Raw genomic sequence first — 16,782 nt, forward strand, 5'->3', positions numbered from 1 at the left:
TTCCACATTACTGTATTGCCAGTGAGACTGTAGAATCAGCACTTAGGTATGGAGTCTTCCCAACTTCCTGAAAAAAAAATTATCATTCCTAGTTCAGGAGTTAATTTCTCTCTCATTTTGCTTTTCTCAGGTTCTCGAAGCCGGCACCAATGTTCTTGGATGATTCATTCAGGAAATGGGCACGTATCAGGGACTTTGTACCCCCCTTTGGAATTAAAGGACAAGGTATGAGAAAACTGTACAGCTGTCGGAAACGAAGGTCATTCTGCAGATGCTTGCCACATCTTGCTTTTCTGTTTTGAAAGCTCAGGTGGTCCCTCAGGCTCAGTTTTGTTCCTGTTCTAGAGGAACATTGTACATGTAGCTCTCAAGCTCAAAAGGGTTTTCACAGCTGGAATGTGGACCTCGGAAGCTTGTCTTAGGGAGGATGGTTTAGCACGTGGTGAGAGTCAGTGCAACAATGGCAACTTAGATGTACCATCATTCTGGAAGGAGCGTTTTGACACTGACTGACATAGCATCTTGGCTGACAGCAGCAGAGAGAGTCCAAACTGATTTAAAGTACCTTTAAGTTGGTAATTCTCTAAAGAACAGTAAGGATTCCTCTTTCTAAGTTTTGGACCCTTTTGACCACTGATACAAATCTTCATTTTCTTTTCATAGTTTTGGTTGTATAATTATTTTATAGTTGTGCTACTTGTGGACTTGTATAACAAATAGGAAAAACTTGTTCAGATGCTTTGGTGATGATTTGTAATATGCCCTGTCCTCCAGCTGGAGTGTGGCAGCAAAGGCTGTGTATGCTGTGGGAGAGCAAGAGTGATGCTGGTGGTGTTGAGATGGGAGCCAATAGCCCACCCAGCAAATGGTATATTTTGCAGGTGACACAACCTCCTTGCTATCCTACGTGTGCCACCAAAGGCCTATCTGGGTGAGCAGTGGTGGAGCAGAAGGGTTATGGTCATAACAGTGATTTGCTGCAGACTTCCTGAAGTCTGATGTATTTATTAGGAAGTGCTTGTAGCGTTGCACCAACTTCCAAGATTTTTTTTTTCCGCTGACAAACTCAAGATTACAGATGTCCCCCAGAGGAACAGAAATACCTGGTGGAAAAAGAACTGCAGCCACAATTGGCTTGGGTCTGTCCCTCTCCCTGGAAGCAGATGTGGTAGTTGTCAGAACAATCTCTGATCAAATCAAAGGCTCAACTGACAAATTTCTTTTGGCTTGCATCAATTCCCTTCTTTGTTTTGTATATGTCCATTCCTTGTCCAGTTGGTCTTTTGCAGCTCAATAGGCAACTAATTACTGTCCTCTAAATCAGCCAGCAGAGTTTGCAGCAAAGAAATAACAGTGGCAGCACAAGTGGAAGGCTGCCTTGGCTCGTCCCCTTCTAACAGTCACACAAGGTGTACAAAGCTAGGGCAAGCTGCCTGACCAACATGGAGGTGGGATTTGCAATTACACATGATGTCAGCTAAACCAAATAAAAATCATTCCGTTAAACTGAATCCAAATGGAGAAATTCACCAAAAGGGGATGACGGAATGGCTCTGGCAGCCTTCTCCCTGGGTTTGTTGCCAGCTTGTATCACCACTGCAATGTTATGTAAATCTGGTGTTTTATATTGGATTTCCTCAGTTAAAAAGAGAAATGAGAAATTGCCATTATTGAAATGGCTGTGAGCTGAAGCCATGGGATGGAAACCGTTGAATGGGTTATTTTTTTAATGCCCTCCTGGGACTGAATTTTGTGCCAAGTTTCAGTCTGGAGCAAGTTCTGTGTGTGGGAGGGTTGAATTATAAATCTCTGTAGCCCAGGATTTCTAATGGCCCTGCTGACAGGCTGTGAGTCCTAGCGATGCGAATGGCGCCCTTTCATGTTACACATCACTTGGAATTCTTGCATCAGTCTTTTCTGGCTGTCCCATGGGATGCATTCTGGCTCAGCTGAGTGATTGGATGATGGGATCAGCACCTCATTAGGGCTTTCAGTCAGGGCAATCTAATGATATCCAAACAACTGACCCAGGCAGGCAGCGTGGAGCTCAGTCACATGCTGTTGTGAGATGGAAGACTATCGGAGATGGGATGTGCATGGGAAAAAGAGTAGTCGGGGTGGCTGAGACAGTGTAGAGAGACGTGCCTGTGTTGAAACAGACAGGGCAGGAGTTTTTGCTCTGTGCGTTAGGAAGCCCTGTGTCAACATCAGCTGGGATTTCTGACGTGCATCACACTGGGAAAGGCGGTCGGTGTTTATAGACACTGACTGTAGCTGGGTTGGTAATGGGAAGATTTTGCTGAGAACTCAGTGAATATCACCCCGCGTTTTCAAGTCACTGTGATCTAGTCCAAGTGCAAAATGGCTTTTTCTGTGTGTGTGAAACACAGCTACAGGATGAGCTCACTTTCAGTAATGCTGCATGTTCTAAGAAACTTCTAGAAACTAATCTGTGGTAGCTTGAAAATACTAAAGTTATGAAATCAAGAGATTCTTAGCAGCTTGGAGGCTAATCTGCCATTTGTGCTTTCTCTTGTTAAAGTTTCTATCTATTCTTCAGACGCTCAGCTAAGTTTTTCTTTGCTTTGTCTCTGAAAAAAAATGAAAGAAGTCTTTTTTCATCCATCACTTGGTGTTTACTGGTCCAAGAAAGAAAAATTCCAAGATGGCAAGAACAAGTCTTACAATCCTTAGGGGAAAGCCGCTTTTGAGGAGCATTGTCTGCTGAGCTGCACTAATTTGGAGTAACACGTCTGTACAAATTACATGTAAAAGAGTAGAAATGGCTCAGAAATTTTCAGGGCAGGACTACCGCTCTTTAAAGGCGATCATATCAAGCAGAAGGCAGTATGCTGATCATTTTGACACAGTTCATCAGGGATCTTCATTTTCTTCAAAAAGAAGTTGATTTTAAAGACAGTCCTTCCGTCTACAGATGCTAGCAAGTACTCAGTATAACACAGAAACCTGAAGTGTTTCTTCATGAAAGAATGCTCGCTCCTTTTCTCCGTTGGTCATTTTCTGATTTGGCCATTAGTCCATGCCAGGGGGTTTTATGACCAAAGTGCTCCACTCTCTCCAAGAGCATTTTCATGTAGAAAGCCTCAAGGTGAAAATAGTTCTGAATATGAAAGTTTTTAGACTTTCCCCTGAATGATGCTGATTCTGAAATGGACTATTACAGTAGGAATAATGGACATCTCATGTCAGATCGGAAACTGCTGCAATCGTTAGTTAATCACCTGAGTGATTACTTGTCTGCTAAAAGAAAGCAGCACAGGAATAAGCAGGTGGTGACCCTTTTAAACATTGGTCTCTGAGTGTCCAATACAAGGTATTAGAAATAGATGAAGAGGGGTTTATGAGGAGCAGTTGTACCTTTTTCTTAAACTGTCCTAAGTGGGCGGAAAGTTTTAGTACACGTTGTACTTGTTGACTCTGCCTCTGTTCACCAAAGATCTGGACCAAGGATTGATCCTAACTGCTTGATCCCAATCCCCAGCGACCTGGGACAAAAGCAGAGCTGAGAACTGTCAGGAGTGTTGGAGCTGATACAGCAGATTGAAGGTGTCATTGCATTTATCACAGATGTCTGTAGCCCTTTGTGGAAACTCTTGCTTTCTCTGTGTGCAGAGAATAGAGAAAGTAACAGGTATGTCATATTTCTGAAAAAGTGTGAGTGTATTTGCTCATAGGTTTTAATACCACAAAGGGTCGCTACAAGTGTCTGGTTTCGCCTTTTGTTCAACAGTGGCTCTAAGTTTCACCCAGTGACTTCTGCAGCTGGCTATGAATGTATGAGGTTATCTTTCGGATTCTAAATCAAGATTTTTTTTTAAATTATGAAGAATGGCCATGTTGTCAAATAGGCCAGTGTCACATTTGACTGCACTTACTTTTAAAAAAATGAGACTGTTAGTGCCACGTTGAGCTTTGTTGTCTCCCTCTATGCGACTTGACAGACTCTAGAAATGGGATGTGACGATGTGAGTGCTTGGAAATGATGACTCCATCTCGATTAATAAATAAGATGGCTGACCTCTGGTCCTGAAGGCAGTTGAGCTCATTGTTCAAACAGGTTAACTCCCTGCCCCCAACCCCTAAAAGAGCATGGCTATATCCAGGCTTCCTATCAAGAAAGGTCACTGGCCTGTATTAGCCTGTGACCTTATGAATGTGTGAGAATTATAGGGGAGGATATTTGTTAGCCCTGCTGAAAACCATCGGGGAACTGTGCTAACACTTCAGTAGCAGGGACTTGTGTAGGACAGTGTGCCTGCTGCTGATTTGTTTATTAGTGTGGGTACAGCCAAAGTGAGGGATGTCATTCAGGAACACAATGAAATTGGTCAACTTAAGAGTCGTTGAGAAGATCAAACTACAACAAGAAGTTGGAACTCTAAAAGCTACAAATGTCAAGATGTCCTGTGGGGACAGCTCAGGCTGCCGAGCACCCTCCTGCGTCCCAGGCTATTGTTTGGGCATTAACTGGGATGCTGGTGTGCCTCCCACGTTTCACCATTTGCGAGGGTCTAATTTGCTAGCAGGAATTCTTTCCCAGCACCCACCAAGCCTGCTTTTTGCAGCTTTTTCAGTGAAGAGCAAGGAAACTGCAGCAATCTCAGGCTCTTAAACGAGTTACATGGAGTTTTTTTAATTGAAATTGAAACTACTTCTTTTATATTTGCACCCTTTTCTAGCAGTGCTTCTATCAGTATACCTTATGGAGGTATGAACGTTCACATGCTGTCCATATTGTTGCAGAGATCCTCTAGCATGTGCACTGCCTTCAGGGTTAAATTCGTCAATGAATAACCAATGGAAAAATTGTTTATAGTGTTAGTGAGATTATTAATCCCAGAGGGCCTCCTCCCCAAATTTACCTCTGTAGCTAAAGCAAAAGGAAAGAGTTATTTGGAGAAGGGTAACAAACAGGACTGCAGAAATACCTGACTATTAATAGAATTTCTCAGGACATGTGGCTTGCAGAATATAAAAGGCTTTCATAAGAAAGAGTAGCTAGTATCTGGCATCCTCTCTGTGTAATGAGGACGGGAGAGTTGCTGCAGTTTGGTTTTTTTTTTTAACTTAAGTGAAAACATATGGCACAGCATACACTAAAAAACTAAACAAACATGATCCATGTAATATCTCTTCTGTGCATTTAGTCAGTAATTGTGTCATTGCTTAGTGGTAATTATAGGTCTTCACTTCTACCTTTGTTCCAGCTAGATTGTTTTAAGCAGAGAGGCTGCTTTGTGGGCCCTGAATCAGTTATCGTTGAAGGTGATATTTATTTCTTAGGGAGTGAATGTCAAGACATTCACCATCTCAGAATTTGCCTCCCACCAGGAATCTAGGAAATAATTTCTCCCCCATGGTGATAAGAGAATATTAAGAAGATGTTTGAAGTGCTACAGTTTTATCAAATGTCGTTTGTAGTACTGGCGAGGAGACTTCAGATTTTCATCTGGTACAAGAGGGGGGTCTGGAATTGGTGACACATTTGGTGACAGAGAAGTCAAGTTTTGCCCAGAGCACGAACACTAATAGATGTATTGTGCAATGGTTAATTGTTCTCGTACTTGGTTTTATTTGGAAGTTTTCTTTTGTGTTAGTGCTTCTGGGAAGACCCATGGTTCAGTGCTGCTTAGCAGTGATTTCATTAGTCTCATGGGGGAGAGGTCATTCATCTGCAGTGAAAATGTTGAGTTTTCAGGCGTGCAAAAGTTGGCATATCAAAATGTTATCAGGAGAAAATCTTTTCTCTTTTCATGTGTGTTCTTTTCTTGCATAGTTTTTTCTTCCACAGCAACTTTCTTGGCATGAGCAATACTTTATCTCTGAGAAAACATGTTCACTTGGACATCACGATTGAAATTTACAGCTGACCCAAAGAAAAACTATCAGAAAAGTAGGTCTTTTCCAACTACTCTTCCAGCTACTTATAGAGGTTGGAGTACCACATGCAAACACTTTTTCTACATTTAACTGGATCTGCTTGATAATGAGGTGTCTCTCTTCTGCTTTAATTCTCTAATCTTGTCTTTATTTTATTAGCTGTATTCTGTTGTACGGATGATTTTCCTACTGTGAGCATTTTTTTGTTATTCTCGTGTTCTTCCTTAAGAAATAAGCCAGAAGCACAAGCATCTGTAGCTGTTGGTTCTGTTCAGAGTAGGTATTAACACAAAATTGTTGTTTCTTCTTGAGTTTGAGGCAGACTTCTGAAATAGCTTCCACTAGAATTTCACATTTGACCAAAATTGGTAATAGTTGCCATTATCACATGGGAATATAGCTATAAAAACGTTGCTGTTTCTCCAGGGAATCAAGCTGATTTTATAGCCTCCAGAAATTATGAGAGGTTTGAAGGGAAAAATAATGTAAAAGTTTAAGAAGAGGTAGAGGATCAGCTTTTCATTACTGAATAAAGCCTCTAAAGGGAAGCTATATTGTGAATTTTGAAGTTAAATCTACTCTCACTCTTGAGCTCTCTCGATGAAAGCACAATCCTCCAGTGCAATCCCTTATTTCAATCAAAGGTGTTGCTTTGCTCTTGAATATGCTGAAAGAATAGTCTTTCTCCCAACCCACTGAGAAGGGAAAGGTGCCCCAAGTTTGCAGTTAATTGGGTGGCTCCATATTGGAATTCTTCCCAGAAGTGTTGAAGTGCAGTTGAGACATGGATGTTATTCCTGTCTGTTACCTCCTAGGGGGAAGAGCGGGTCTTCTCTCGCTGTTGTGTTTTGAAGTGACACATCTTAATGCTTCTGCAAAGGTCAGGAGAATTGGAAATCATTGTAGTAGCCACTGAATTTTTTGGCCTTGAAGACATTGCCTGGCCACCTGTGAAAGGGCATCAAAAATGCAGCAACAAAGGGAAGAACAGCCCTCAAGAACAACTGTATTTATTTTCTCACTTGCCTTTGGACAGCATATTGTGAATCTTTCAAGGTCCGTTTTCATTTGGTGTGAATTAATCTGTTTCTACAGGCTTTATTGCTTCCTGTGCGTCAGACTTGAGTGTGGATCAAAATGGTTAATGCATGGTTATTGCAAAATATTACCCATGTTTTGGCATAATTGTTTTTTAAATCAATGTTCCAACTTTCCAAGCACTGGGATTATGTTGGGAACTAAGCTTGTATTCTGAAAAAACAAACTCTTGGTTGTGAAGAAAAGATTTAAAAAAAAAAAAAAAAAAAATCCCTGAAGGCTCCAAAACTACGATGTAAATCAAGAGTCGAAATGTTATGTATTTTATTTATATCTTGTTATAAAAAAAGGCCTTGAGGGCTTTCTGGAGCTTACATTTAACGCATGCCAGGTTTTCCTAAAATTGTTAGGGAGGTACCATGTGACTTCGGTCTTTTTTTTTTTTTTTTTTTTAATTTTGTTTGGTGATTTGTATCTATGCAACGGTATATGCGTGTTGTCTTAATACCATGAAAAAATCGGCAATGGAAGTATTGTGATATTGGAAGTAGTGGCAGTTTTAAGTCCTGCTGTTAGTAAGGTGTATCTCAAGTAAACCACCTAAGCTGGCGCAGCTAATGACCCAAAGAAACCTTTCACTTCTTTTTACTCACAAGAGCTGATCTGGGGACAGATTCCTGCCGTTTGTAGTTAACTGTCCTTGAGAGCCAGTTCATGCGTTTGCAATTTGCTTCTAAGTTCTAGAAGTCTTTGTAGCGTCTCTTCTCCTGCCTAGACCTCATAAAGTTAGCTGATCAATAAAAAGAAGCAGGGCAGGAAATTTCAGAGTCATTTTGATATCTGTTGTACTCACTGGTTTCACAGCTTCACTAAAATACAAATAACGTCTGTCTGCAGCTGGACATGGTGTTTCTGGGAGGGAGCTGCAGGACAGAGTATGGGGTGGGACTTGGGTCTGTGGCCTTGTGCTGGGCACCAGGGTGGGAAATCCCTCTGTAAAAGATCACTTCTCAGCTCCTGTATGGAGTGAGATCTTAAGGAAAAAAAAAAAGGTGAAGAAGGAATTTTATACAGAGCTCAACTTCTGGGTAGTGTAACAACAAAAAAAAAGCACTGGGTTTATGCTTACAGCTTGTCGGTAAATATTGCTATTTGTTTAATCCATAGCATTGATAGTGTTTAGCTTACTCTCCCCACAAAGCTGACACACACGTGGCATCCTGTTGTCGTGGGACCCGGACCCATACACTGAGGAGACTGGCATGCTTCAGGGATCTCTTATCAACCTCAGTCTAGTCAGTGTATTCCAAAAAGCTGAAGCTGATGCCCAGTACCCTGCAGAAGTGCTGGCTAGCAGTGTGGCAGCTGGGTGACCAGCTGTGGAGATGGGCACTGACCACAGCTCGCAGGGCAAACACTACTGCAGCAGAACATTGTTCCCTGACCCTAATGCATGGTAGTCAAATACTTACTGCTGGCAATAAGTGCATGTAGTCCTGCTGATTTTTGAGGAAGATGGCTGGTATGGACAACTTGGAAAAATTACAGCCTCTTCTTGTGGCGACTTAGTGCATGAACAGCCCAATTTGCTTACTTTCAGGGCAGGTAGACGGTAGATCCTGTGAGATGCCTGCAGTAAGTCCTGTGGAGTGGAAAGGTCTCCCATCTTTTTTTAATGATACAAGCGAGAAGCTTATGCATTAGAAACAACAATGTTAAGTGTTGTTGACATTCACAGTGAAGGTCTCCACTCCTCCACATAAATAACGGGAGAAAAAGGCTAGAATTGAGACTTAGGCTGGTTCTCACTGTGTGGTCACTGCCTGCCTAACTTCTAACTATTTACTTTTAGTTTTTCTAAATGTCTGAAAATTTCAGGGTCAACCTGAAGTCAGGATGTACTTGTGTTCAGAGAAATCATGCAGTCCTGAGCTGCTTTTGAGTCTTCTGATGTTACAAGGCAAAGCTGATAGAATATGTCGTGATAACTCAGGATTCTTAGATAAATGTAGTTAACTCCTCCACTAGGTGGGAGGAAGGCTTCTTGCTTTGTTTGTATAGTAATGGTGTGTATGTAGTGGTTGATGGATGAATGGGTTAAATAATCTCCCGTTCTCCCCAATAATCTAAATTCTGCGTGACAAGAAAAAAATATAATAAACAAACTATGGCTGCAGAAAACTGCAGTAGATTGCTTGCCCTGGTGGTGCATTTATTACCTAATAACAGGGGAAAGTGAGGGTGAAAATGGAGGATATTTGTGTTAATTTCCATTAATTTATCATTAAAGGATGGTGGCAGACCCATGTGAAGAAGGTGTAAGCCAGAGGACTATCTGAAGATGAAAGCCTTTGCAGAGGGCTTCTTATTTAAGAGTCAAAGGCCTTATTCTGTTCCTAGTTATTGCACTTACTTGCCTTGTGACCTTCAGTAAGTTTGATTCTCTCAGAGTATAAAGACATTTACTGCTTTCAGAAATGAGAAGAACAGGTGGAGGACCCGAGAGAGTGAATTCAGGAATATGCGTGTATGTTTACATGTGCGCGTATATGTATCACCTTATAGCCTTTGACTTGAAGGAGCTGCATAAAAGCCACATATTTTTACTGTTGGAATTAAGTTCACTTGCCTAATACTTCAACTAGAATTAAACAGCATCTGCGTTCCTCCCTATATATAAGATATGTATGTACATGATGTTCTTATGTCTACCATACAGATGGTTTCAGGTAAACAGAACCACTGTGTTACAATTTGCTCTTTGTGACGTGAACTACCAAAGCTAACGCAGCTAATGGGCTGCCAGTGAGATGCTGCTGAGATGCGTTCCACTCCCAGGAGAGGTAACATCTGTAACCTTAAGGATGATGGCACTGCTATTGCCATTTAAACATCAATGTTTGGCTACAGACTGGAGGGAGGATTTAGTATTGATAATGTCAGCCTTGGATCTCATGAGGATGAAAAGGAGGAAGAGTACACAGAAAGCAATACTGCTGTTGGGGTTGCTCAGCCTTCAAGCGATTACCAAACCTGTGGCCACTGAATAGTTGTTGGATGATCTGCATGAGACAAGTTTGGTGTTTGGATGTAGTTTCCAGTGGGAAGTTTGTATTTCACAAAACACGCAGCTAATTAGCACCTGCTGGGCTGCCTGTTTGGCAGCTGGGAAAAGGCCAACAATTAAATGCTTTTCAAGGATGAATTTGCCTTTTATCCATACTGGTTAGGGGAGAAGAGTGGCAGGCCAGAAGTGTGTGGTTTTGCCCATGTTCTTCTGTTCCTGCCTGCTCAGTATGTGTGAAGGATTCCATGGAGAGTGCGAGGTAGCCATGGTACAATGCTGCCAGCTCTCCTTGTCTGGGGTAAACGTGGCACAGAGCTGCTGGGTCTGCGGGAGCCGCCTCTGTGCCAGCAATGACTGGCAGGTAATGAGTTCTGCTTGGTCTGAGCTGACCTTCCATGGACCCCTGCGGGTCTCTGCACTGTGCTCTCCACTCTTCGTGTTTCTGGGCATGTGGTGCTGAGACATGTCTGCTGGGCTGATTTGCTGGGGTTCTGCATTGAACAAAAGTAGCTGAAACTCTTCCAGACTGGAAACGGCCTTCAAAGAATGAGAGACCTGCTTGAATGGGGATGTGTCTGAGCTAATGAATTCTGTTACACCTGAGCTGGCCGTGTGCCTGGGCCCTGGAAGCAAGAGGTGAGTGCACGCATACCTGTTGCTTGTAACAGGAAGGATTTTTTCCTTTGTAGTATTCAGAACATGTATACTCAGGCCCCTCCTGGCCCCTCCTTGGTACACTGGTGTACAAGGCAGAGCACACCCACCGCTCTGTCTGTTTTTCTCACTTGCCAAGCAAGAGAGAAGTTGTGCCTGGGCTAGCATTGTGTCTGCATCTATGCCATGGCTTCTTCACAACCTGGATAAACCATCTGCCCCCCCCCCCCCCCCCCCCCCCCCCCCAAAATCAAAACAAATTGTTCACATAGGTGTTGCCCTAATAAAATAATCTTTCTTATAAGCATGGTTCCAGGGTGAAGCAAGGGCCATACGCAGCTGGTGCCTTTAAAAAAAAAAAAAAAAAAAAAAGAAAATGGATGGATGAATGGAGAAAAGCCGACAGTTATCAGGAACAAAATGTGCTCCCCTGAAACACTGATCTTGGATTGCTCTATTCTTTGCTGTATTCAATGCAAGTAGGTCCCAATCATGAGCTCTGTCCCTCTCCCTTAAGAATATGCCTACCCCAGAGACACTTGCTGCCCTGGGTGCCAGCTGTTCCCGATGCTGTCCCACCCCAGTGGAGGCTTTGATGGCTGAGGTGCAGCATACCAGGTCTGCTGCAGATCAGATTTGCTACTAAGTCAGGTCATGGTTTAGTATAAGTTGTTTAGAAGTTTAGCATTGATGTATGGGACACCAAAATTGGTTTGGTAGCGTTTTTGCCACTGTTCTGTAGAGCAGTTTTTTGAATCTGCCCAGGTGCTACTGCATGAAGATAGAACATGTCAGTTATTGCTAGGTCATGGGCATACCAGTCATGTTGTGTATACACTGGAACAGTCTCAGTGGCTCAGGTCTTGAAGACTTGGCCTTGCAAAACTTGCTTTCAGTCCTTGACAGGTCAGTGTTCAGCCAGTGGCTGTGCACAAATCCTGTTATGTGAAAGGAAGGAATTTTTCTTTGTAGCATCTGTGACATGCACTTGCACCCATTATTATCACTCCGTGCATAGGTATATAAGGCAGAATATAATCATCACCCTTTCAATTTCTCATCCTGGAGAAAGCATGCTCCATCAATTAACTTTACCTAATGCACCTGCTTTCCTGGTCCCTGGCTTTCTTTAGTCATAGTCTGGAGATGAACATTGCTTTGTGTCCTGCAGGTAGCTATCTGTGATAGTAGTCTTTGCAATGTTGATTTCAAGTGACCCTGCACCTTGACCCAGTTGGGTTTAAAGATGCTGCCAGTGGTTCTCTATTGTAGGTATTTTCATTGTCTTGTGGAAGGTTGCAGGTCAGCCACAGCAGCATCTGCTGATCCTGCAAACCTTGCCCCAAGAAGATACAGAAGCTCCTTCTGAAGGAGATCTTGTCCTTCCATCCTGGTGTCAGTGAGCAAGTGCCCACCTCAGCAGCAGTGTAGTGTCCATCTTCTAGTAGAGTTTCAGCTCGGTCAAAAAGATCTAGTGCCTCTCCCCTGCCCAGGCCATTAGCTTTTCTTGTTAGTGCCCGTGGCTCTTGTTGCTGGCTTCCCGTGAGGATGCTAGACCAACTGGCACTGAGGGCATCTGTGCCACCTTTGTTCCTGCTGCGAGTCAGCACTTGGCCATGAAGTACTTTGTCTTCTATTGAGCTTCATTCAGCAGTTTTGAATGATAACACTGTGATTTGTGCAACTTCCAAACCTCTCAGATGCCATGTGTTGTTGGACTGTGGGGGCTGCTGAGGAGAAATGTCCCATTTGGCCATTCATAATCTGTACTGAATGTCCTATATTGTTGTCTGTTTTGTTTGCATTTTCTCTCTGGATGATGGGAATGGGGAGCATCCCCATCCCAAATGCTGCCATATCCAGTCCTAAAGTAGTTGTATTTCATTCCTGAGCATTTGCTATGAAGGCATTACTAATTAGCTGGCCAGATGAGAAAAACAGAATTGTTTGAGTGCATTAGTCAACTCTGTTCCTTTAACGTGGTTTTTAATACAGTATAACGGATGATTTCCAAGTCGTGTGGGGTGTTAACTTGTGGGTGGTAGAGCAAACCTGGCATAAGAAAAGCTTGGTAGATGGGAGGCTGCAGCACTTGACATGCAATCCTTTGATCTCTTTATTTTTGAGAGTGTGGGAAAACAACCTCAGTAATGTATACTGTCCAGTAAAAGTCAACGTATGAGACAGGCCAAGGAGAGGACTGTGGCATGGTTCCATTAGAGGTCACAACAACCTACTGCTGTTTCATCAGACTTAGGGAAATAGCATTCCTGTTGGAGAGGGAGCCTGCTGCCAATGTTTCAAAAGAAATTCTTCAGATGAAGGAAAATTAAGCAAAACCACTATTTTGTTAGCAAAGCAAGTTGCTTTTACCCTACAAATTGCCTCCTTCCTTGCTCCACTCCAAAATATGATCTTCTGAAAGTAATGACAGTTACCAGCTTGTGAAGGTTGGCAGGGCCTGTCAGTAATGCCATGTCAAAAACTTCCCCCAATACAAAAGTAACCATCAGTTTCCTGTTTATCACCTTTGTTTGCCTTGTGTGTCTCACCAACTTGTTGTCAGGTTCAAAGCTGTTTGGCACAGGGGCTGCGTGGAACTTGTGTGTTCGTCCCACACCCTTGTCCTGTAGTTTCTGCAGAGGGATGTAGTAAATAAGAACACAACCCTTTATTTGAAAGGGACTCCCCTAACTGTACTGATTGCAGTAAGTGGTGTCTGTCAGGAAAACTATTTAAGTTCACTGTAAACAATCACTTGGTATTAGTCTTCCTTACGTTCCTGTGTCGTTTTTAATCTTTTGTAAAGATATGAGACTTAGCTATTCCTTTTGACTGGTTGTTTCCTAAGAACTTTTGAACTAGTTGACTGACACGTTTAAGGGAAGGATATGGTAGATATTTACAATCTCCCAAGGAAAGTGGGAGGGGACTAATTGTTCACAATCTTTCCCAGTATAAATGAAACTCAGAGAAGCCATATTCAGAATCAGGAAAGAGAAGTGACTGAAAGTCCATATGGATCCCGGAGGATTCTGGGCTCGTGGAAGAGAAATCATTGAGGGTTGCCATATATATCGAGGCTATACCTGACACATGAAACCCCTGATTTGAAAATAATTAAGCGGTGGAAGAGAATTTCAGGGGAATATTATGTCTGTTTGCTTTGTTCTTATGCTTCTCCTAGGCATCTGCTTAAGGCCACAGTTAGGGTCAGGACTTGGAGACAGGTGGACTTTTTGTCAGACCCAGTACAGCCATTCTGACGTTACTGTTTCGTTTGTAAATCATGACTAGCCCAAAGCATTGCTGCTGCTTGGCCATGGTAGAGCTTGGACCTTTATGGGGGAGAGAGTGGAAAAATGAGGGACAAAGGACAAAATCAAGGAAGCAGAATCAAAAGTTTCCATAGTCTATAGCAGTATTTATACAGTTTAATACAGTTAATTTATGTATGTGTCTATGCTTGCATAACTTATACCATCTGGGTGCTGCAGTGTTCACTGGGTATCAGTGTAGGTTGTGGTTCCATGGGCATTTCTTCAGGCAAATATGATAGTTTGATTAGATTCTGCCATGAAGAAAGCCAGACTGAGGGAACTGAACCTAAACTAAAAGTAACCCAGGAAAAGAAAAAGCATCAGTTTTAACTTGGTTCTGTTCCTGCATCCAGTTCACCACTCAGCTGTGCAAAAGCTTCTCTGAAAGCAAGCATTGATAGCGATACTGGCTTTTTCATGTCTAAAGTGTTTCTGAAACTGCAATCTCAAGGAAGTGGGTATAAAACCACTGCCTTAAGCTGTACCGTTTTTGTTCCCTGCCACTGTCTCTGTGCAGGGCATTTGCACACTGCATCAGAATTTGGCACGTAACATGTCTTTGCAGCCGGTGTGTGAAGGTCATAGTCCAGAGAAAATACGAATATGCAAGTTGAAGTGTTTATTCCTAATGTGAACCTTATTTCAGGTCCTCCAAGTAACTGCTTCAGATGCTTTACATCACTTTGTTTTTCATTTCCATTAGAAGTGAGAACTTGTTCCTAATAATCTTGTTCTTTTCTCCCCAGATAATCTGATCAAAGCCATCCTGTCAGCAACCAAAGATTACCGTCTAACTCCAGCTCTTGACAGGTAAGATGAGACCTTTTAGAACAGAAGGAGTAGAAGTGATTATTTTCCACATGTCCTAAATAAATTTTTCTAGATAATTGTGCCAGAAATTATTGCCAATAAATTTTGCTGTGCTTTGGATGTAGATCAGCAGCTGGAAAGTGAGTCCTCTTTCCAGTAAATCTGCAAACTCTGGAGACCTGTAAGTCAAACATAAGTAGAAAAAAGCATTTACCTTTTGACTATTTCCTAATCTTTTGTTTCATATGGTGTCACAATACACCCTCCTGCCCCTTTTTCAGAGAAGTAAATAACAGGTTTTCAATAAATACATTATTCTTTTTCAGCCTTTCTGACAAAGCAACAGGATCACAAGGAACTCTTAAAGTGAAAGAAGGGACTGACTTGTTTTAACAATGTTTCACTGATACCTCCCTCTTAAAGCAGGAATGTGTGATTGTGTTGGCCAAGCCTGTGCCAGGATGTGATAGCAGTCTCCTGGGTCCTATGGTATTTGAATTGATGTCTTTAGAAGAAGCTGCTTTGATTCTTCAGTCCTATTGTAGAGGTTGCTTCTGAAACTCACTGGCATGTTTACAATCAGCTTCCCAATGATAGTTCTTTAGTCTTTCCCATCCTTTTCTGTCATTCCTTGCCTTTGTCCTGCAGTTTTGGTTTAGTGCCAGAGTTAGTTTAGACGTAGTTATGAAGTTTATAAGCTTGTCCAGGCTTTCCTCCACATCTTTCACATTCGTAGAATCATAGAATGGTTTGGGTTGGAAAGGACCTTGAAGATCATCGAGTTCCAACCCCCCTGCCATGGGCAGGGACACCTCCCACTAGACCAGGCTGCCCAAGGCCACGTCCAGCCTGGCCTTGAACACCTCCAGGGATGGGGCCTCAACAACCTCTCTGGGCAACCTGTTCCAGTGCCTTACCACCCTCAAAGTGAAAAACTTCTTCCTAATGTTTAATCTGAACCTGCCCTCTTCCAGTTTAAAGCCATTCCCCCTCGTCCTATCGCTACATGCCCTAGTAAAAAGTCCTTCCCCAGCTCTCCTGTTGGCCCCCTTTAGGTACCGGAAGGCCACAATAAGATCTCCCCGAAGCCTTCTCTTCTCCAGGCTGAACAGCCCCAACTCTTTCAGCCCCTCTTCATAGGGGAGGTGCTTCAGCCCTCGGATCATCCTCGTGGCTCTCCTCTGGACACCCTCCAGCAGGTCCATGTCCTTCTTATGTTGGGGACTCCAGAGCTGGATGCAGTACTCCAGGTAGGGTCTCACGAGAGTGGAGCAGAGGGGCAGAATCACCTCCTTTGACCTGCTGGCCTCACTTCTTTTGATGCAGCCGAGGATACGGTTGGCCTTCTGGACTGCGATCACTCACTGCTGGCTCATGTTGAGCTTCTCATCAATCAGCACACCCAGGTCCTTCTCCTCAGGGCTGCTCTCCAGCCATTCCCTGCCAAGCCTGTATTTGTGCTACATTGATTGTAGGTCTTGCCTGCTGTAGTTAGAGTTGGGGGTTACTCTCTATGTGAAAGTTTATTCTTAGGTTTTCTTGCAATCTGTGTGCTAATTTAAAGTTGCTTTGAAGTTTGCCTTGCCTCACAGCAATGGGTTAGCCTTCAGAGTTTGGATTAATTTGAGAAATGATGTCCAGAAGGCAAAATCATTTTACAAATGACCTTCTTAGAGATTTTGCACACAACTTGGTCTCACCCATCTGGGGTTTCTCTCAGCTCTGGTTGGAGAGTTAAGATTTTAATCTGTTGAAAAACCCACATATACACTCTTTCAGAAGGTTGCTCATTTGAAATTAGTGTTAATGACTTAGAGGGCAGGTGGAAAATTCTTGCAGGGAAGGTTAATGTAGTTGTGACTCTTGCTGCTCATCTGTTTTTTGAGGACTGGAATGTGGTTTTGTTTGGTTGGGTTTTTTTTTTTTTTAAGTAATTTCTTAGGAGATTGTGAAACAGCTGCTCTAGCATGAGCTGCTCACTTTGGGTTTGCA

General features: G+C 42.8%; 1 protein-coding gene across 3 annotated transcripts in view; it reads left to right on the plus strand.

Moving 5' to 3' along the window:
• ST3GAL3 (ST3 beta-galactoside alpha-2,3-sialyltransferase 3) overlaps positions 1-16,782 on the plus strand; it is a 183,882-nt gene that overhangs the window by 109,962 nt on the left and 57,138 nt on the right. For all 3 annotated transcript variants that reach the window (XM_082483417.1, XM_082483416.1, XM_082483418.1), the window contains 2 exons: positions 131-225; positions 14,727-14,790. In XM_082483417.1, the coding sequence (XP_082339543.1) occupies positions 131-225; positions 14,727-14,790 (159 nt within the window). The remainder of the gene's footprint in view (positions 1-130; positions 226-14,726; positions 14,791-16,782) is intronic.

Source organism: Vanellus vanellus (genome assembly GCF_965231255.1).
Source record: "Vanellus vanellus genome assembly, chromosome: 5".
Taxonomy (NCBI): Eukaryota; Metazoa; Chordata; class Aves; order Charadriiformes; family Charadriidae; genus Vanellus; species Vanellus vanellus.